Source organism: Lissotriton helveticus, chromosome 1_2 (genome assembly GCF_964261635.1).
Source record: "Lissotriton helveticus chromosome 1_2, aLisHel1.1, whole genome shotgun sequence".
Lineage (NCBI taxonomy): Eukaryota > Metazoa > Chordata > Amphibia > Caudata > Salamandridae > Lissotriton > Lissotriton helveticus.
In genome coordinates, this window is record NC_136058.1 from 41,740,363 (window position 1) to 41,762,033 (window position 21,671).

A 21,671-nucleotide genomic window follows, 5' to 3' on the forward strand; every position below is an offset into this window, starting at 1 on the left:
TCAGCCCGGCTTGCTTGAATCCAGTGGCAAAGTGAGCAAGGGACTCTCGTCTGAGCATACTCTGCCACACTTATGGCGGCCAAAAGCGGTACAAAAGGGGGTGGTAATGGACGGAGCATCTGAACCAATCAAACACTCACACCCAGTCAAAAGATCTGGGTTTAATCCATCACCGTTCTTTAGCCCACTCTGCCACCCCAGTTCAGACATGGCAATATGCAAATCAGTCTGACCCTGTGCCTCATGGGAACAGTCCAGCCCGAACTGCCAAGCCATGCCTTCCCTGGACCGGAAACAAGCTTCCGAGGACCGGTTTCTGGAATTACAGCCGTCTTCAGCCCGGCTTGCTTGAATCCAGTGGCAAAATGAGCAAGGGACTCACGTCTGAGCATACCCTGCCACACTTATGGCGGCCAAAAGCGGTACAAAAGGGGGTGGTAATGGACGGAGCATCTGAACCAATCAAACACTCACACCCAGTCAAAAGATCTGGGTTTAATCCATCACCGTTCTTTAGCCCACTCTGCCACCCCAGTTCAGACATGGCTATATGCAAATCAGTCTGACCCTGTGCCTCATGGGAACAGAACAGCCCGAACTGCCAAGCCATGCCTTCCCTGGACCGGAAAAAAGCTTCCGAGCACCGTTTTCTGGCATTACAGCCGTCTTCAGCCCGCTTGCTTGAATCCAGTGGCAAAGTGAGCAAGGGACTCACGTCTGAGCATACCCTGCCACACTTATGGTGGCCAAAAGCGGTACAAAAGGGGGTGGTAATGGAGGGAGCATCTGAACTAATCAAACACTCACACCCAGTCAAAAGATCTGGGTTTAATCCATCACCGTTCTTTAGCCCACTCTGCCACCCCAGTTCAGACATGGCTAATGCAAATCAGTCTGACCCTGTGCCTCATGGGAACAGTCCAACCCGAACTGCCAAGCCATGCCTTCCCTGGACAGGAAACAAGCTTCCGAGGACCAGTTTCTGGCATTACAGCCGTCTTCAGCCCGGCTTGCTTGAATTCAGTGGCAAAGTGAACAAGGGACTCACGTCTGAGCATACCCTGCCACACTTATGGCAGCCAAAAGCGGTACAATAGGGGGTGGTAATGGACGGAGCATCTGAACCAATCAAACACTCACACTCAGTCAAAAGATCTGGGTTTTATCCATCACCGTTCTTTAGCCCACTCTGCCACCCCTGTTCAGACATGGCTATATGCAAATCAGTCTGACCCTGTGCCTCATGGGAACAGTCCAGTCCGAACTGCCAAGCCATGCCTTCCCTGGACCGGAAACAAGCTTCCGAGGACCGCTTTCTGGCATTACAGTCGTCTTCAGCCCGGCTTGCTTGAATCCAGTGGCAAAGGGAGCAAGGGACTCACGTCTGAGCATACCCTGCCACACTTATGGCGGCCAAAAGCGGTACAAAAGGGGGTGGTAATGGACGGAGCATCTGAACCAATCAAACACTCACACCCAGTCAAAAGATCTGGGTTTAATCCATCACCGTTCTTTAGCCCACTCTGCCACCCCAGTTCAGACATGGCTATATGCAAATCAGTCTGACCCTGTGCCTCATGGGAACAGTCCAGCCCAAACTGGCAAGCAATACCTTCCCTGGACCAGAAACAAGCTTCCGAGGACCGGTTCCTGGCATTTCAGCCGTCTTCAGCTCGGCTTGCTTGAATCCAGTGGCAAAGTGAGCAAGGGACTCACGTCTGAGCATACCCTGCCACACTTATGGCAGCCAAAAGCGGTACAAAAGGGGGTGGTATTGGACGGAGCATTTGAACCAATCAAACACTCACACCCAGTCAAAAGATCTGGGTTTAATCCATCACTGTTCTTTACCCCACTCTGCCACCCCAGTTCAGACATGGCTAAATGTTAATCAGTCTGACCCTGTGCCTCATGGAAACAGTCCAGCCCGAACTGCCAAGCCATGTCTTCCCTGGACCGGAAACAAGCTTCCGAGGACCGGTTTCTGGAATTACAGCCGTCTTCAGCCCGGCTTGCTTGAATCCAATGGCAAAGTGAGCAAGGGACTCAACTCTGAGCATACCCTGCCACACTTATGGCGGCCAAAAGCGGACAAAAGGGGGTGGTAATGGACGGAGCATCTGAACCAATCAAACACTCACACCCAGTCAAAAGATCTGGGTTTAATCCATCACCGTTCTTTAGCCCACTCTGCCACCCCTGTTCAGATATGGCTATATGCAAATCAGTCTGACCCTGTGCCTCATGGGAACATTCCAGCCAGGACTGCCAAACCATGCCTTCCCTGGACCGGAAACAAGCTTCCGAGGACCGGTTTCTGGCATTACAGCCGTCTTCAGCCCGGCTTGCTTGAATCCAGTGGCAAAGTGAGCAAGGGACTCACGTCTGAGCATACCCTGCCACACTTATGGCGGTCAAAAGCGGTACAAAAGGGGGTGGTAATTGACGGAGCATCTGAACTAATCAAACACTCACAACCACTCAAAAGATCTGGGTTTAATCCATCACTGTTCTTTAGCCCACTCTGCCACCCCAGTTCAGACATGGCTATATGCAAATCAGTCTGAACCTGTGCCTCATGGGAACAGTCCAGCCCGAACTGCCAAGCCATGACTTCCCTGGACCCAAAACAAGGTTTCGAGGACCGGTTTCTGGCATTACAGCCGTCTTCAGCCCGGCTTGCTTGAATCCAGTGGCAAAGTGAGCAAGGGACTCACGTCTGAGCATACCCTGCCCCACTTATGGCGGCCAAAAGCGGTACAAAAGGGGGTGGTAATGGACGGAGCATCTGAACTAATCAAACACTCACACCCAGTCAAAAGATCTGGGTACAATCCATCACCGTTCTTTAGCCCACTCTGCCACCCCAGTTCAGACATGGCTATATGCAAATCAGTCTGACCATGTGCCTCATGGTAACAGTCCAGCCCGCTGGTGCTAAGCAGGATGACTACCCACAGCATGAAAGGGAGCCCAGCCAAGAGCCACACCTGAAGACCCACTGATACCATCGAGGCAATGATCATGCAGCTCCGATACCCATGAGGGTCACAACACCCACTGCCACCAACTCCAGCCCCCCGCCATATTTGCCTTCTGTTGCCAACTGAATTCACAATGCCAGCCAGGGCAGACCCAGATGGAGTAAACAAACAATGCCATGCTCATTGGTGCATAACTAGTCCAAGTTTCAGAAACAGCTGATTTAGGTATTCGGTGCCGAAAAACGAAAAATTATTATTTTTCTAATAACCTGCCAAACCCTCACCATTCACCCGTGAATGCATTTTCATCTATCACTTGTAGGTGCTGGCTAGCAGGGTCTTTCATTAGAGCGGGGATACAGAGGTCGGGGAAAGGGCCTCTGTTTACACAGCAATGCAATATTGCTTGGGTTGAGATGGGAGTTTTCTGGCACTGATGTGGTGATCCACAGGTATCGCCTGCTAACGCAGGAATAACTATCGCCATTGCGATGGTGTTGTCACCTGTTTTCACCGCCGTTCACTGTTATTATCGCCATGTATCGCAGGCTTGAGAATTTCACGCTAACATGGCGATGAAAAACAGGGTTAGGCAGTGTTAACTTTTCTGGCGAAGACTGACGTTGCCGATAGTTATCGCATGTTCTCGTGAATATACCCCTCAATTTCCACATACAAGTGCCTGGTGTTTCCATCCATGTTCCAGTGACCTCTTTCAGAAGCTACAGGAGTTGCACTGACTGTATTGATAATTGTAATCAGCATACCAAGCATTGGTATATCTAATTAGGACAAAGAAAATGGTATTTAGACAAAATATCGAGTTGCAAATGTCGACCGACACAAATTGCAAATATTGTGACACAGAATTATCGACAGCAAGAATATCGTGGTCAGGAATATCGATGTTAAGGTAAGAAATATAATTTTTTTTAAAGTAGACCGCGTTAATATTGTGTGCAAAAATATAGATGTTTAAAATATCGTTTTTTTAATTAGTGTTATGTATTTTAGTATATATTTTAAATGTGTGTGATATTTTTTTTACAGAAGTATTGATTATGTTTTTTAATATATGTGTGACATTTTTAGTAGTTATCAATGTTATTTTAATTACATTTTGAGTTGTTTAGTTCTGTAGCGGGTTGTGAGTTTATAGGGGACTAGGGTAGGAAGTAATTTAAATATAATAAATTAATGAATATTGTGTATTTATGAATTTTTTATTTAATTGAGATTTTACAGTGTTAATTGTTTTCATTTATTTATGTAAATTGTATGTGTGGATTGTGGGGTTTATAGGGGTATATGGTGGGAAGCAATTAATTTGTAATTAATTATTAATTGGTTGTTAATTATGTAATTGTTTAAGTTATTTATGGTGCAGGATGTGGAGTTTATAGGGGTAAAGGGTGGGAAGTAATATATTTTTAATTAAGTAATAATTAGTTGATAACAAATAACTGATAATTAATTAAGTTACATTTTATGGGGGTGAGGGTTTTGGGTTTATAAAGATAAAAGGTGGGTAGTTATTTATGTTTAATGAATTAATAATGAGTTGCTAATTAATATTAGTTAATTGAAGATTAAATATGGAAATTGTGGGATTAATTTTAGGAGTGGGTTGTGGACTTTATAGGGGTTAATATGAATTAATTGATACATAATTAGGGTAATTGTGCATGGGTTTTGGTTTTATAGGGGTTAATACATTTTATGTGTTTTAATTTGTTTTTTAATTATTTATATTTCTGTAGTTTATACTTGTGGCAGTAATTTTTTTTAATTTAGATATGGGTTGTGAATTTTGTGGTGTTATAGGGTAGAAGGTAAATAAAATACATTTGTGTAATAAATATTGTTTTTGTACATAAATACTTTCTAAATAAATTTGTTTGAAAAGTATTTTTTTATTTCATTGTATTTAACATTAAAATACGTTTTTTTCTTTTTTCTTTTTCTTTTTCTTTTTAATATTAAATATATTCATATTTTAATTTTTGGCATATGTATTTATTTTGTTATTTATTCTGTTTTTAAAATATTTTTGGGGAGTTGTTGACATTTTCTTTGTTTTTAATTTTTAACTGACTGGAGTGGGAATAGTACATTTTACCCCTCCACAATTCACCACTTTCCCTACTGTTGCACTGACTGGCGTGGGAATAGTAACTATTATCCCTCTGCAATCCAACACTTTCCCTATTATTGCACTCACTGGAGTGGGAATAGTAATTTTTACTCCTCCGCTATCCAACACTTTCCCTACTGTTGCACTCACTGGAGTGGGAATATTCATTTTTACCTCTCTGCTATCCAACACTTTCCCTACTGCTGCACTAATTGGAGTGGGAGAAGTATTTTTTACATATCCGCTATCCAATAATTACCCTAGTGTACATTTTACCCCTCCACAATTCACCACTTTGCACAGGCTGGAGTGGGAATAGTCAATTTTATCCCTCCGCTATTCAACACTTTCCCTACTGTTGCACTCACTGGAGTGGGAATGGTAATTTTTACCCTCCACTCTCCAACAGTATCCCCACTGTTGAAATGACTGGAGTGGGAAATTTAAGTTTAAAGAATTTTAAATAGTTTAATGTTTTCATTTATAATAGAATTTTTTTATAGATTTTATGTTATTAGTATACATATATATATATTTATTTGTTACATTTGTATATCATTTGAAAATTATAAAATAAATTAAAATTAATAGTTTATTAATTGTTTTAAAGTGAATATATACATTCATTGTTATATGTGTGTTTAAATTTGTAAATTAGCTTTATTTGTTACATTTGTTCAAATATATATTAAATCTAATTTACTTTGAAATTCATGTTATTATATAATATATTAAATTTGTATTATTTTATTTTATATATGTATATATATAAAAAACTATAATTTGTACAACTATATTTATGACCGATATTTGTTTCTCAATATTTTGATTCTAACCATTATAAATATAGGATGTCGATATTTTTACATCAATATTTATAACTCAATATTGTGGTACGGGGATATTTTAGGTGTTGATATTCTGTCAGTGAACCAAAGAAAATAAGCAATCATTATTTTACTAAAGTGAATATGGCAATTTATGTTGAAGACCCACCTTCCTATGAACTTGGATGCTGAAAGCAAAATCACAGTCAAGGTTTTTTGCATTTTGTTTCTTTTGGCTCGCCACAAAAGAAGATATTGCTGGGCATCCACTTTGTTCAAATGTTTCCGCATCTTGCAATTGAATGGGCAGTGGTGTACACCCGTTAAACCAATAGTTACTGCGGAAGGAGCTGCAGTGTGATTACCGCAAGGACTTGAGTCTGACTCAAGGGACCTCTAAGTAACAGCCTAAGGGAAAACAGCCTCTGACAGAAAGGTCTGCATTAACCTCTTGCAATGGCCTATGGTGCTACGGCTTGCTACATCAAGGACTTGAATCTGAATCGAGAGACCTCTCTAGTAACACTCCCAGCAGCCTGCGCTTTGATTGCAGGTTTTCAGAACTCCGAGGGCAAACACAAATCACATCTGGGAGAGGTTTTTTTTAACGTATTTTCAATTTATTTGAATGTCGTGCATTTGACAGTGCAAAAACAGTAATTTTTCACAAACGACAGGACCAGCGCCTCCCAGCCACTATGTATCAGACTTGGAGAGAATAAACGTGGCACTGCGAGGGAATAATACATGCATCTTTCAGAAAGTCAGCAGGACTGTTAAAAATTAATGTGAAACACTTCTCTGCACAGCAGGCATGATTTTCCAGGAGCCAATAGAAGCAAACTTCAAGTGAGCAACAGTTCGAAATTCTTCTAGGCAATGTTACTTACCCAATGCCTAGAATAGGTGGCCACCGGCCCTGGGAATCGCACCCATACCTACGGATCACGCACGTAATCTGGGCTTCATCCTGGACTCCTCCCTCTCGATGACCAGACAAGCCAACGCCGTCTCATCATCATGCTTCAACATACTTCGCATGCTCAAAAGAAATCTTCCGTTGGATCCCCACCGAAACAAGAAAGACGGTCACCCACGCACTGGTCACCAGCCGACTGGACTACGGAAACACCCTCTACGCCGGAACCACAGCCAAACTACAGAAAAAACTCCAACGCATCCAAAATGCCTCAGCCAGACTCATATTGGACATTCCTCGGCAAGCTTACATTTCCGGCCACCTGAAAGACCTCCATTGGCTCCCCGTCAACACGAGAATAATGTTACGTCTCCTCACCCACGCACACAAAGCCCTCTACGACCTAGGACCCGAATGCCTCAACACGCAACTGTCCTTCTACACCCCCTCCCGCCAACTACGATCGTCCAACCAAGCCCTCGCCGCAATTCCGCGCATCCTTAAATCCACCATGGGGGGAAGATCCTTCTCCTACTTAGCGGCCAAAACCTGGAACTCTCTCCCCACCCACCTTTGCCTTTCACAGAACCACCTCTCCTTCAGAAAGCAACTAACAACTTGGTTATTCGATAAGTAAAGCACCCCCCCTCCCTCAAGCGCCTTGAGACCCTCTGGGTGAGTAGTGCGCTATACAAATCTTTGAACTTGAACTTGAACTTGGTTTCTCAAAATTAGATATATTAAAGTCGGATTTACAAACGTGCATAATAAACACACACATACCTTTTAAGACACTGGCACATTTTTAATTAAACACCTTATGATCATATCCATTGTATGAACTGAGTAAGATCACTAAAACAGTACAATATTTTGCCCAGTAAAACTTAATATAGAATTTTAAGGCTCCTCTGCCATACAACAATCAATTTTAATAATTTTCCGGATGCACTCTCATTTCTACTGGTTTCAAGAGGCCCATTAAGCTGTATTTTTAGCTTTTGTTCTATTTTAAGTGCCCTGGTGCATTCTGTCACAGTTCGGTTTGGAGGGCGCCAGGTGTCTGTGAAGCACAGGTGAGGCAATTGCATTTAATTAATTAAAACAACTCCTAGAATCACCAGCATTGTGACACCCAGCAATAGAGTGAAAATCAGGCTCTTCATTACCAGCACTTTTTTAAGGGGATCAGTAAGCTGATTTGCCTGCCTCTCCGTAGCAGGATAGCTGGCGCACTTACCATAGAAATAAAAACAGAACCACATGGAAAAACACAGGGTGTGCACAAGGGATCAATCTCTTTACAGCATGCAGGAATAAAATAAATATTTGAGTTCTGTAAGAAATTTGGGGACGATTTACAAGCCCATTGCAACACTTTTGTACCGCCATTGTGTCACTTTTGTGACGCAGCGGAGGCATAAGCAATGCAGCAGGTTTTACAACATGATGCATCAAGGGAGATGCATTAAATTGTAAAGCCCTGTGTCACATTATACCTGCGCCAGGTATAATGTGTGCAGGGGGGGGCATTTCCATGCAGGAAAACCTTGTAAAAGTAACACAGTGAAATCTACAAGATTTCACTGTGCCACTTCAGGACGCCACTGCGTCAAAACCTTACGCCTACTTGAAGAAGGCGTAAGGAGTGACGCAGTACAATTAGAATAGGCCTTAACATGCATTGCTGGAGTTGCGTGGTGCTTGCGACACTATTCCAGCAATGTGTGACTTTTGGGCCAACAGATGCTTCAGAATTTCTGATGCATCTGTCAATCCATGCGCCATGGTGTGCCGTATTGTATGTATGGCACATCCATGGTGGTGCAAGGGTATCACAGGCTGGCGCAGAGAAACTGACGCATCCCTACAGATGCCTCAGTTTCTTGTAAATCAACACCTGGGTTATTAGTCAAAGGGAGGAGTGACTGCCCCCCCACTGGAGTAATAAGATTAACCCTCTGGAAGCTATTGCTCAGAGCAAAGAGGGCAAAGTGTAAAGACCACAACACAATATAAATCCCACACTGAATTAGAAAAGTTGAACAAATTCAAATAAATAAAATTGCAAAAATCCAATAGGGAACCCAGAGATATGAATTTTAAATACAAATAACACCAATAAATGTTAAGAGCCAACCGTGGTAAACCGGTCAGTGCAGACTGTGACCTAGGAGCGATTGAGGTAGTCTGCAATTGAGCGTGGGTCAGATACAGGAACCAAGTATGCCCCAGTCGTCAGTTATACCATGAGACTATGGGCCTATTACAAGTCCGCCTGCCACCGTAACGGTAAACGGGACTGACCCCCAGAGGTGCGGTGGTTCCGCTATGCCCATTAGGATGCGACCGCCACCATGGCTCTGTAAGCAACACCCGCCGCAATGCAAAATATGCATGTTGTGCATTGGATTGCACAACGTGACAGGCACCGCGCAATGCCTGCCACCTTGTGCATGCCAATGAAGGGGGTACCATAGGTACCCCCCAAGTGCACCCCCCCAACAACCCGGGTGCCCGCAACTGGACCCCCAAACCAAAGACTGCACGGCTTTCCGCCATGAAAAGGCACGATTCCGCAATCATCATAATATGACGGGCAGTGCCTGCTAGGCACCGCCACCATATTATGGCCAGGGACCGCATGGCAGGCAAACGTATCGATTGCCGGCATGCGTAAAAGTGGCGGATGGTAATTCCGTCCGCCACTGTGCCCCTCCCATTGTAATAGGATGGGGGTAAATAGTGGGCGGGGAAAAATGTCGGGTGGATCGCCAGCGCCCGTCACATAGCCCCCTTAGTCTCAAAACTAGAGGTCCAAAATGTTTAGTGGAGCAAGACGGCAGGTTGTAGGAAAAATGGCCTCCACAAGATCAGATAGCCATTGGACTCAGTCCCAATGAAACCAGTATGAGGCTGAAACGTGTCACCCCCCACTGTCCTATGACAGGTTGAATAACCCCCTATCATAGGCTAATTTTTTAATCCTAACCTTTGGATGCCCCAATAAAATTTTTGGCATACTTTGAGGTAGTTTTAGTTCACATACACTCTTTCCTTTTCTTTTCTTTCCTTCACCACACCCTCCTCTTCTACAGGTTTTAGGATACCTCGTTTCTTACAACTAAAATATCTCTGAGCTCCTCCCTCTCAGAGAAAGGGTTGTAGCCTGCATTGCTACAAGGTTCGCAATGTGAGGAGGTTACCCTATGATGAAGCATGCCACCTCTGGGTGGGTGAGGAAATCTGTCCTATAAAAGGGACACCCCAGCACTCTTTCTTCTGTACTGAGAACCAGGGGCCTATTTTGTGCTTTCTAGTTTTGTTAGAGGGGAGTCGTCCCCTGCTGGTCTTTAAAGCTCCCCAGGCCCTTTTTGTGCGTTGATTGAGCAGTTTTCAGACTGTATCAGTGTTAAACTTCCCAGTGTTTCTCAATGGGTCAGCCAGCTTTCCTACAGTTAAAATAGCTTTTTGTGGGTTGTCACTGTAAAGTCATGTTAGCATCACTTTTTTACATGTCCTGCTTTTAAATAACACACTTCCTTAGGGCCAAAAGGCAAACAAAGGGTTTACTTGATAAAAATTAAAAGGATCGTTTTGATCTTTTAAAAGAGCTTATGTTCATTGGTCGAATTGCAGGTTTTACACTGCTACAGTCTGGCTACAATGGTAGTCCTTAAGCCATGTTTGCACTGCTGCCGTAGTGGATGGTGCATAGGTGCTGCAGTCAACTAATGTTGTTTAACTTCCAGGCCCTAGGTACACTTTGTACTATATACTGGGGACATATAGGCAAGTTAAATATGCCAATGAGTAGTATACCAGTTTAAAGAGGGGCACAGACACTTTACTACCGGTTTGCAGGGGTAAAGTGCCAGAGTTCTACAGTCAGCAGAAAGAGGGTTCAACAAAATTGCAAAAAATTCAGGGTGCCCATGCTACAAATGTGACAAAAAGTGGGATTTCTGATTGTACTTGTCAGATGGAAAATCTCTGCATTGATCTGAAAGCACTTCCTATAGCAAAAAGCTAATAGGATGAAGTGATAAAGATTTTAGTTTTGAGAAACTTTCACCTCACTTTCTAGCTAAGCAGGCACACACCACCACTTTTGAGTGTTTTTGTCAATTAACTTTTGTACTATTGGGGTGGATACTGGTCCGTGTTGTTAACAACTTGTCGCATATGCTCATTTGTCTCTCTCTCCTCTAGGTGGCAGTGCTGGCCTGCAACCATCCAGGTGCAATATCATTACCTTTGAACGGCCATCCTTTATCAGAGAAGTCTCAAGCCCCTGATTGGGGCAACAAGTCATTATATTTCTGGTCCTGACAAAATGCTGCCCGACTCTTTGGCTCTCTAGGCACGAAACATGTTGACCTCACTTTGCAAATAGCTATCGCGGTACATTGAGCCCACATGATAGGACCACTGTTTTTATTTAGTCCTGGCACCTTTTCCTTATAAAAAATTGTTTGTAGGATACCGGAGCCTATTTTAGACACCCTTCTCTTTTCCACTTGTTACACTACTGTAAAGCCCTCTCACATGCATTCACCTAAACGGTGTATTTGGATCAAAAGATCTCCCAGTAAGACAAAAGATATTCCCTTGAGGAGAGCTAAATAGAATGACCTTAAAAATCAAAAACAATAACAAGATATACGTATATAAAATGAATTCTTACAATTTATTGAATATACAAACATTAAAAACATTAAAAAGAGTGTACCCGTGAGAGGCCACTCAACATAATTGAAACTTTAGAAAAAATTAATCGACATTCAATATTTGACCAGCAAAATTGAAATACAGAGACAGAAAGACTGTAAGACATAGAATTTGTACAATACTGGTTGTATATTCAGACTCTATTTCTGACACCGGGGTTATGTACACCACAATACAGTATATCAACAGAGATGTTCGGGTCATGAATTATACTAAGTGGTGCGTCGACGCGTTTCGGTTGCTTTCCACAGTTTTGTCCACCTTTGTCAAGACTACATTTGATATCTGTCGTAGTACAGGGGTCAATATAATCACCCTTAAAGTCAGTGTTGAGAGGTAATTGATTTTCAATTGTTTTCCATATCTGAGTACGATTTATAAATTCGTATATCTAAGTCTGGCTATATGTAGAATACGAAACAGTAAAGGGAGTTCCCCCTTAATCCTATCCGGGACGGGGTGACAAGTATAAAAAAGAGAAAAGTCCCACCTAGTGTCTGCTATGTAGCAGCGGCTCCACTTTGAGTCAAAGAACCCTATATCCCAGAGGTTGTAAAGATTGTTAAGCAACCGTTAGCCCATAATTAAGGCAATGAGTTTGAAAAACCAATGTCAGTGCACACACAAATATATTTCTTACGTGAAAGGAGTTCTATGTCAAGGAACACAAACATATGTAAGTATTTAAAATTTGTTGTACTTTTTATTGTTAAAAAAACATGGGTGGAATACCCTCAATAGAAGAAAGAAAACACAATGTATACTGTTACAAAAATATAATTAAAATTGGGTTAAAATTACACAGTAATGTCATAGAAAAACCAGAAAAAGTCGACGCGGCGTTTCGGTGCTTGCATGAAGATGTGACACCTTCTTCAGGACGGTTAATCTATTGAGAAAATTTATACACATTTAATACATAGACTCCTCTTGATTCTCACGTAACTAAACACACATCAATACTAAGACATAGTGCAACTGATACATTGTCTGCTGAATTAATACAGAATATGTTTTCTCTTTGCAGAAGTGTTTAGTTACGTGAGAATCAAGAGGAGTTCATGTATTAAATGTGTATAAATTTTCTCAATAGATTAACCGTCCTGATGAAGGTGTCACATCTTCATGCAAGCACCGAAATGCCGCGTCGACTTTTTCTGGTTTTTCTATGACATTACTGTGTAATTTTAACCCAATTTTAATTATATTTTTGTAACAGTATACATTGTGTTTTCTTTCTTCTATTGAGGGTATTCCACCCATGTTTTTTTAACAATAAAAAGTACAACAAATTTTAAATACTTACATATGTTTGTGTTCCTTGACATAGAACTCCTTTCACGTAAGAAATATATTTGTGTGTGCACTGACATTGGTTTTTCAAACTCATTGCCTTAATTATGGCCTAACGGTTGCTTAACAATCTTTACAACCTCTGAGATATAGGGTTCTTTGACTCAAAGTGGAGCCGCTGCTACATAGAAGACACTAGGTGGGACTTTTCTCTTTTTTATATATGTAGAATACTCCTGATACTAATAACTTGTGGGCGTTAGATGCGGGCAATCCAAAGTAATTATGATCAGAGGATCCTCCGGAGTCGGAGCTTGCGGCCCAGAGGTGGAGATTTCAGCCATGGCTAAAATCCCCACCTCCGAGCCAGAAGTTCCGCCCCCGGGCCACAAGCTCCGCCCCTGGGCCGGAAGCTCCGCCTCCGGGCCGGACTTTCCGGCCCGAGTTCGGACTTAGAGTTAGTAGTCTTAAATCAATTCTGTGAATACTGAAAGTAGTAAGTTTATTCTGTGAATCCCGAAAGTAGTAAGTTCACTCTGTGAATCCCGAAAGTAGTAAGTGCATTCTGTGAATACCAAATAGTAGTAAGTTTAGGATTTAGTCTTAAGTTCATTCTGTGAATCGGGCCCTGGATATGGGGCAAAGCCCTTGCTGGGTTGCATCTTCCTTCCAGTCCTGCCTGACACATAACCTGCTCCTCCCCTTATTCAGTGCTATTGGTTGCAGCTCCATTAACTGCCTCTTGCACTGCATCTACCAATTCATGGCTGCAGCTCTGACTATCAGTTACAGTTTTACCAATAGCATCCTTCTTTCCTTGAGTCGTTAGAGCTTCTCCCCCATATTCTGGGCAGCTGGTTGCTTTCACTCAAGGAATGCCAACAAGTCCAAATACAATGTTGGGATTCTCTTTCTTAATCATCTTCTTGCTTAGTTTAGTATTACTCGGGACCTAACTGCTCTTCTCATCCTTTGAATCCTCATTGTAGCACTAGATAATAAAAGTCCAGGATTTGCATGTAGTAAAAACTCTAAATTGAATTATTAATTTACAAACAGGCTTACCCGTCGCACGTTGCTGCGATCTCAGAAGAAAGGAAATTCAAGGAAACTTGTTATGATAACATTCAATTTACATTGTGTCATTTTTATTGAAACTTATTCATTTTAATATGGAAAACATTTCAAAATATCGTTTTAATTCTATTTATTTATTCGAGTGCTTGTGGATACACGATATTTTTTGTTTTTCCGTCTGGTGCGTACACAAATAAATCAGAAGGTTTTCCGATGCGTGAGCTGGCCACATACAGTTGTCCACGTGAGAAGCATGGATTCTCCAAATCTAGTTCACACACTTGCAGCGATTGTCCTTGTGCTTTGTTGATGGTCATTGCAAAAGCGAGTCGCACCAGAAACTGTAAACATTTATCAGTATTCGGAAGATTATGAGGTCCCTGGGGGGGGCTGATATTTAAAAGATTTTATGCCAGAAACGTTCGCGGGAGTGTACTCAACAACTTCCCAAAGTTTCATGGCGATTGGATGAATGGTGTAGTAATGCAAAAAGGACAAACAAACAGACAGACAGACAGACATTCGTATTTAAATATATAGGTTAGAAGTTGCATCTTAGAAAATTATTTCTGAATACCTCACTAGGAGCCATTAGGTCTTCCATGTCCATTGCCTCACCCTCTGACTCTTCAACATGTCACTGTGGGAACAAATCCAGCCACAGAGCTCTTTCACCGCATACATCCAATTCATGGATGCATTTTTGCACACACAAACTACACACAGCACACTCTTAATACTGAATTGTTGTTGTCATATCCTAGCAGCCTATAAGTATTTTCTGTAATATATTATGGCAAATTTCTCTGCACTTAGCTTCATCTCTAATTTCTATCTAAATGTTCCTGGTTGCAATGTTAGGTAAATGCATTGCCTAACATGATCATTACAGCATTGCACATTTCAAATGAGTAATAAGTGACTATCAGCCTGATTCATCATTCTCCCGTTTTGCGAGCCCCTAATAGCGATTCATAAGGAATCGCTATTAAGGACTTGCAAAACGGGATTCATGTAGAAATTGCATGAAGAAATGCGATTCCTACACATTCCTTATTTGCGATTAGCAAATTGCTAATCGCAAATAAGGAATAACTCCCATTCATTCCTATGGGCCAAAAGGCCCATAGGAATGAATTGGGAGTATTCCTTATTTGCGATTAGCAATTAGCTAATCGCAAATAAGATAGCGATTGAAAGGGTGCCAGGGGTGTCCACAGGACACCCTGTAGCACCCCTTAAATGCAAATTGGAACAGGTGTTGCGCACACACATGTCCAAAGGACATGTGTGTGTGCAACATGCAACTTAGAAAAATGCTTTTAAAAGCATTTTTCTAAGTTTTCGCTATTTACCACGAGGTTTGACCTCGCGGTAAATAGCGGGCCGAAATTGCGAATTCGCAATTTTTAAATGGAAGATGAATTGCATTTAAGGAATCTCAAATAGAGATTCCTTAAATGTAATTCCTTGCAAAATAGCGAAATCACTATTACCGATTTTTGCATTTGGGATGATGAATCCCAAATGCAAAAATAGCGCTCACAAAGGGCCAGATTCTCAGAATCTGGCCCTTTGCGAGCCGATTTCGGCTTGATGAATCAGGCTGTATATTTAGTCCCCAGTTGAGGGTATAAATGCTCAGATTGCAAACCTCATTGTTAAGTGTATCCACAAGGTGGAAAATCCTAATATGATAAATAACAGGCCTCACCGCTAACCCATTCGATTGCATGTTCCTTTTTACTGATTCACTTTTTAGCAGTGTGATCTGAGGTCTGAGACTCAATATCCCGTAAGGGATTTCCGCTTCACAGTTTTCAGGCAATATGCACATTCTCTCCACCTGGGCTATACAATCTAGGTCCACGAGGAGTCGGAGATATCGGCTTGATATACATTTACAGACAAATAATTGAACTGGAACTCAGTTGCATAGTTAGCAGCCATCCTGAACCGTAGCATGAATCCTGTGAAGTCATTGAAGACTCTTGTTCTTCATCTTAGCAATTCTCTAAAACGTATCTTCTTAGACATTTTCTTCATTGTACATATTCTCAATTTGTCAATTTCAATAGTAGTTTGAGGTTATCCCTCCCACCACTACCACCATAGGCACACTATCAGCATCAACAATCAATCAATTAAGTCAAACGATTATATTGATCACACTAATTAGCTTCGTCTCATCAAGAAGGATACTGATTTGCCAGCAATCTTGTTGTGGAGTCAGGGACAGTCATCCCATCTGGAGCAGGAACACATTATCTGCTCGGGTAGTAGCTATATTTTTTTGTTCTCACTAGCCAGGATGTGGTATACTATTTTCTTCATTTAGTATTTGTGCAAGCTAGTTTTCTTTTTTAAGGATTACGAATGTGTCCATTTTGTTACTGCAAAACCACGCTGGATGCAACAAAAGCATAAAAACATAGGGGCAGATTTACATGCCCCTTGTGACAACTTTACGCCGCTGTTGCATCACTTCTGTGACGCAGCGGCTTAATAAACAATGCACGACGATGCGACATATTTACAACGTGACACATCTAGGGAGATGCGTTACGTTGTAAAGCCCTGCGCTACATTATACCTGCGTCAGGTATAATGTATGCAGGGTGGGCGTCCCCTCGCAAAGAAGGCTTGTAAAAGTGCTGCAGTGATTTCACTGAGTCACTTTTACGGCGCCAGTGCGCCAAAACCTTTTGCTTGGCTAAGGCGTAGGAGTGATGCAGCATGATGGGAATAGGCATTCCTGACCATTGCCGGAGTTGCGTTGCCTTTCTGCCAAAAGATGCCTCACGCATCTGTCTATCCTTGCGCCACGGTGCGCCGCATTGTGAATGCGACACATCCATGGTGTCGCAAGGCTATTTTCTGTCACGCAATTTAGCTGACGCATCTCTGCTAATATGCAGATATGCGCCAGTCTAGTAAATCTGCCCCATACCGCATACAAATATGTATTATAGTACTTTATGTATGCATTTCTCCATAGACGCAGAAGGAGTAAAACCCTTTGATACATCAGGACCATGGTTCAAAATAGTACCTTGGTGCAAAGGTGCACGGCCCCTTCTGTCCCTTCACAACATAATTTCATTTCTCAACAGATATGTTTCTGATGTTTAGGTCCTTAATCCACTAGTACATAGTACGATCTATAAGGGTTTTCTAAATAGCAAGTAATTATAGACATAATCTGAAATGAAATTCATTATATGTATTTATTAGTGATCTTCAGTAAACTATCTCATCTCTCCCCTGATAGCATGTTATCGTTGTCCTATGTGACAGCATTCTATACGTGTTGTATATGCAGGGAGTCAGTCATGAATACAACAACTTATTGGCATGCCATTTGAGGTCTGCAGCTCTAAAGACTTCTACTCGTACCTCTGCATAGCTTATTGAATATGCTATTGACTTCTGAGTATTTCACAACTTTTAAATTAAAAAAAGGTTGAGTTTTAGAACTCTACCTAGTCAAAAGTTGAAGTACCTATACATTAAAGCAATTTAACTTAATGCATACCCCTTTGACATGGCAGCAGCAAACGTCCAGAAATGTCACACTGTGCAGGGCAGTAAGTCATCATAAATTCATACTAGTAGGACTTTTGCACAAGCAGACGCTGATGAGATTACTTCACCTGAAGGACTTGTATGCAAGCAGACTTTGATGAGATTACCTGAAGACATGCGTCAGTTCTGTAAGCTCCTTTTCTTTGATCTGCAGATCATCTTCCAGTCGCTCTATGATTACTGCATAAGATTCACTAACTTTTTTCTTCCATTCATCTAAAATGAATAATAAATGTGAATGAATTGTTTTGTTTGATATTTCCAGAAATACCTTGTATCAACATTAGGTAAGCCCAGCCCTGATGCAAGTTTTTCAAATATTGTTGAACATTCTTATGAGGAACACTGTAATTTTCTTTGTTTTATGTTCAATTGAGTGGGATGATGAGGCAATTCATACATATTGTAAGTTGGAAATGTACTTTTTGTGTTTGAAATAAAGTAATCATGCATGAATGTATCAATTCAGGCCATTGAGCACCATTTTCTCTACATTAATATGTTTTTCAATTCAATGCCACTATAGTCCACAAATAGCAAAATCTGTAATGATGAGCTCTTCAATTTGTTCACTAGTACTTAAAGATCCATGCCGTTTGCTAAATGGTCAAAATGAGTGATACTGAGGAAATTAAAAGGGGAACAGAGTGGGAGAATACTATGAGACAGAAGCCAGAGAACATGTCAGGATCTGTTTGCCCATTCAATTGGGTAGATGCTTTTAATCTATTTTAAGGTCCAACTGTACATGGACTCCAAGGCATAGAGAGCTAGATCATAAATGACAGCTTAACCAATAATGATTGTATCGCAAGTAGTAAAATAAGACCTCAAAGCAATATAGAATCTGTTAGAACTGGGGGTCTCTAGTTGGCAGAGGTGTGTACCTTTGTCCAAGTAGGGACCTTTGCTTCTAGTCATGATAAGGGGTATACGCACTTCAGATAAACCCTGCTTACCCCCTTGGTGGCTTGGCACGAGCAGACAGACTTATTCCAAAGGCAATGTGTAAAGTGTTTGTACTCAAACCACACAGTAACACAGTGATAACGCCACAAATAGACACCACACCCGTTTCGAAAAATGAAGTATCTTCATCTATACTCAACAAGACCAAATCAACAACAATCCAGCATACATGTATTAAAATAGCACTTCAGCACAGTTATATCCAAATGAAAGCTTGTAGAAAACAAATAGCTCCACCTGGGGCTATTACGGTGTTGTGTCAACAATAAATCCAAAGTGCAGCGCCAACCATAAGGAGCGAGGCATCGGGCATGGAGTCACACGGACCCCCAAACAAACAGTAACTTGGAAAACGTATTCTATGATGATGCACGGCGTCGTGGAGGTGAGGCGTTGGTGCTGAGGTTAAGGTCAGCTCCCTGGCTGCTATGGAGGAGATGAGGCGTCATGACTCCGAGGTGGCAACATGTCAAATCAGGGACAGGGAAAGTTGGTTGCGCCGGCAGTGAGATCTCGGTTCCGGTGATGCTATGCGAATCCGGTGAGTTCATGGAGTCACCCTTTGCAGTTATCGGCACAGCAAAAGCTGGATGTAAGAGTTGGCAGTGATGGAGTCAGTGCGAGTACTCGCATCAGGAAGGCCGATGACTGCAGGCGTGGCAGGCATCAAAGGGGGTCAGAGCTATGGTGGAGGCCGGGTGGTGCATCACACACTTCATGAGCAGTGCCCTGGCCTCAGTGCAGGTCGGGGCATCACAGTGGTGTCACTGATGGCGTTGGAGATTGCTTTTCTTTCTTCTCTTAGGTGTCTTTCAGCTCCCAACAGCAGGAACAACCTCCTGAGGCCCAAAACTGGGACAGGGGGCACCTCCAGGCAGGACAGAACTTTCAGCAGTTTGTGTCCCCTGTGACTTCAGAACTGGAGGCCAGCACACACAGGACTTTGGAGATTTCTTTTCAAGCAGGTTTCTCATCAAAGTTCCAGTCTTTGTCCTTTCCTTGGCAGAGGCAGCAACTGCAGGCCAGCCCCACAAAGCACACAGCAAATGGCCAGTACTCTGCCTTACAGCTGTCCAGCCCTTCTCCTTGGCAAAGGTTCTTTTTGAGTCCAGAAGTGATCTGAAGACCTGGGGTTTAAGTTCCACTACTTATACCCCATTTTGTATTTGTTATTCTTTATGCAGCCGTCTCTGAGCCCAGTCCAAACCAGTTCTGTCCTCACTGGTGCAGTATGACAATAGGGGTTGGAGTCAGCATTGTGCAAGGGAGACAGGCCCTATTCAGCTGCAATGAAAGCTCCTCCCACTACTCTAAATGCAGCCAGGGACTATTCAGCTCAGCTCTGAGTCGTCCCAGAAGGGCCAAGCACACCTCAATCCCCCCCACCCCACTCCCAGTGGCTGTCTACAGTGAATGCACATCCCCAGCCCCTGTCACTCCAAAACCAGACAGTCAATGCACAAACAGGCAGAGGTACACAGAGTGGTTAAGCAAGAAATTGCTTACTGGCGCTTGCCAGGGTGACCTGGCAGTTCAAAACTGTGTGCAGGCATTGCAGTAACAATTTATACAGGGGGCACTTGCACTTTGACACTGATCAGCAGTGGCAAAGTGCACAAACCATCTAAGCCAGCAAAAACGAAATCCAGCACAGCATCAAAAATAGAAGAGGTAGAGGCAAAAAGTCAGGGGAAACAACTCAATAGATGCCAAGTCTAACAGAACCTGTACACAAGCATTTCCCAATTCGTAGTGGCAACCCACTGGTGGGTCTCCTGCTCATTTTTGGCAGTTGAGAAAGTCAAAGCAATAAATGAAGATGCATTTACATTCTGTTTATCTTGTCCCATTTTCTGCACTTCAAGGATAGAGGTAAACTGTTAGGCAATTTCTTCTGACAAATTACTGCTTATTTGTTTGACATAGGAGTTGATGGTTACAAACTTCTCTCACTTTGCAGTCAAAGAAAAAAAAGTTAAGCAAATTATGTGGCAATATTTCTGGGGTACATGGAGTGTGAAAGGAAAGGCCATAGGATGTCATGTTGTTTGTAACATACAACTAAATGTAAATATCTGTAATTGAATTGTACACAGTCAGCAGTGACGAAAGCAAAAATTAAGCATTTTTTGTTTTAATTCAGAAGTGGGATGGACATGAATATTTTAATAGGATCAAAATAAATCAAGACACTTTATTTGGTGATGGACAAATGATACATATTCACTGAGACCCGATTTCCACACACTATTATTTGTGTGCAGTATAGTTTTATCAGTAAAACTGTATGTATATGCTAATTTAGTAGTCATTTCAATGGAAAATGTGATGTCAGTAAATGAGAGTGTGCTATCAAACCATGCTTTAGTTACATTTAAAAATCACCTGCCTCATGATTTTTAAAGCTAGGTGAGTTAGTTGTTCTAAAAATTTGGTTGTGGTTCTAAAATGTTTGGGAAACACTGTTCTATATAACTGGATAACCCGACTCTTCAAGAAGAAGACTTGATATAATTCTGAGTCACTTGGCACTGAAGACCTAATGATTGTCTCTAATGTTGCAGCAGATAGAGCTATTTGTTCCACCAGGGGCAAAAAAGGTAACCTCAACAATCTTAACAAAGTCAAGATTGTATCATCTAACAAGATCAACATCCAAGATTAATAGCTAAAAGGCATTCTTCCTAACTGCAGATCTGTGGTTAACCGCGGAATTGAGATTGTAGAAATTATAAATTCACCCAACCTAGATTTGATTTCCTAGCAGAAACATGACAATGAAATTTTCCAAATGACTTACTGCTCCCAGAGGCTAATTTAACATACACCTGGACTAAGCCATCAAATCAGCAGGGGAACCAGCAAAAATTAAAAAAGACACTCATATGCAGGAATGTCAATATTGAAGAATTTGCATAATTTGAATGCCTTTCAGTTCCACCCAACCTGGAACCATAACGCATAGTCTGATTAGCTTATTGAACTCCTGAATGTAATATCAAATACCTCACCTGAATGGACTGAATTTATTTCGAGAGCCTCCGATTAATACTCTAACCTTCCTCATATGGTTGTACTGGTTCAAAGTTGTCACAGCTTCTGTGGTTCTGCAGGTTGAAGCCTAATGCAGTATCCCATCAATGCAGCATCAT

The 21,671-nt window shown here is 42.0% G+C and overlaps 1 protein-coding gene across 2 annotated transcripts in view; it reads right to left on the reverse strand.

Annotated features, from left to right (window-relative positions):
• The window catches only part of TNNI3K (TNNI3 interacting kinase), a 2,668,544-nt gene that overhangs the window by 2,632,971 nt on the left and 13,902 nt on the right, over positions 1–21,671 (reverse strand). For both annotated transcript variants that reach the window (XM_078668672.1, XM_078668665.1), the window contains exon 2: positions 17,658–17,766. In XM_078668672.1, the coding sequence (XP_078524798.1) occupies positions 17,658–17,766 (109 nt within the window). The remainder of the gene's footprint in view (positions 1–17,657; positions 17,767–21,671) is intronic.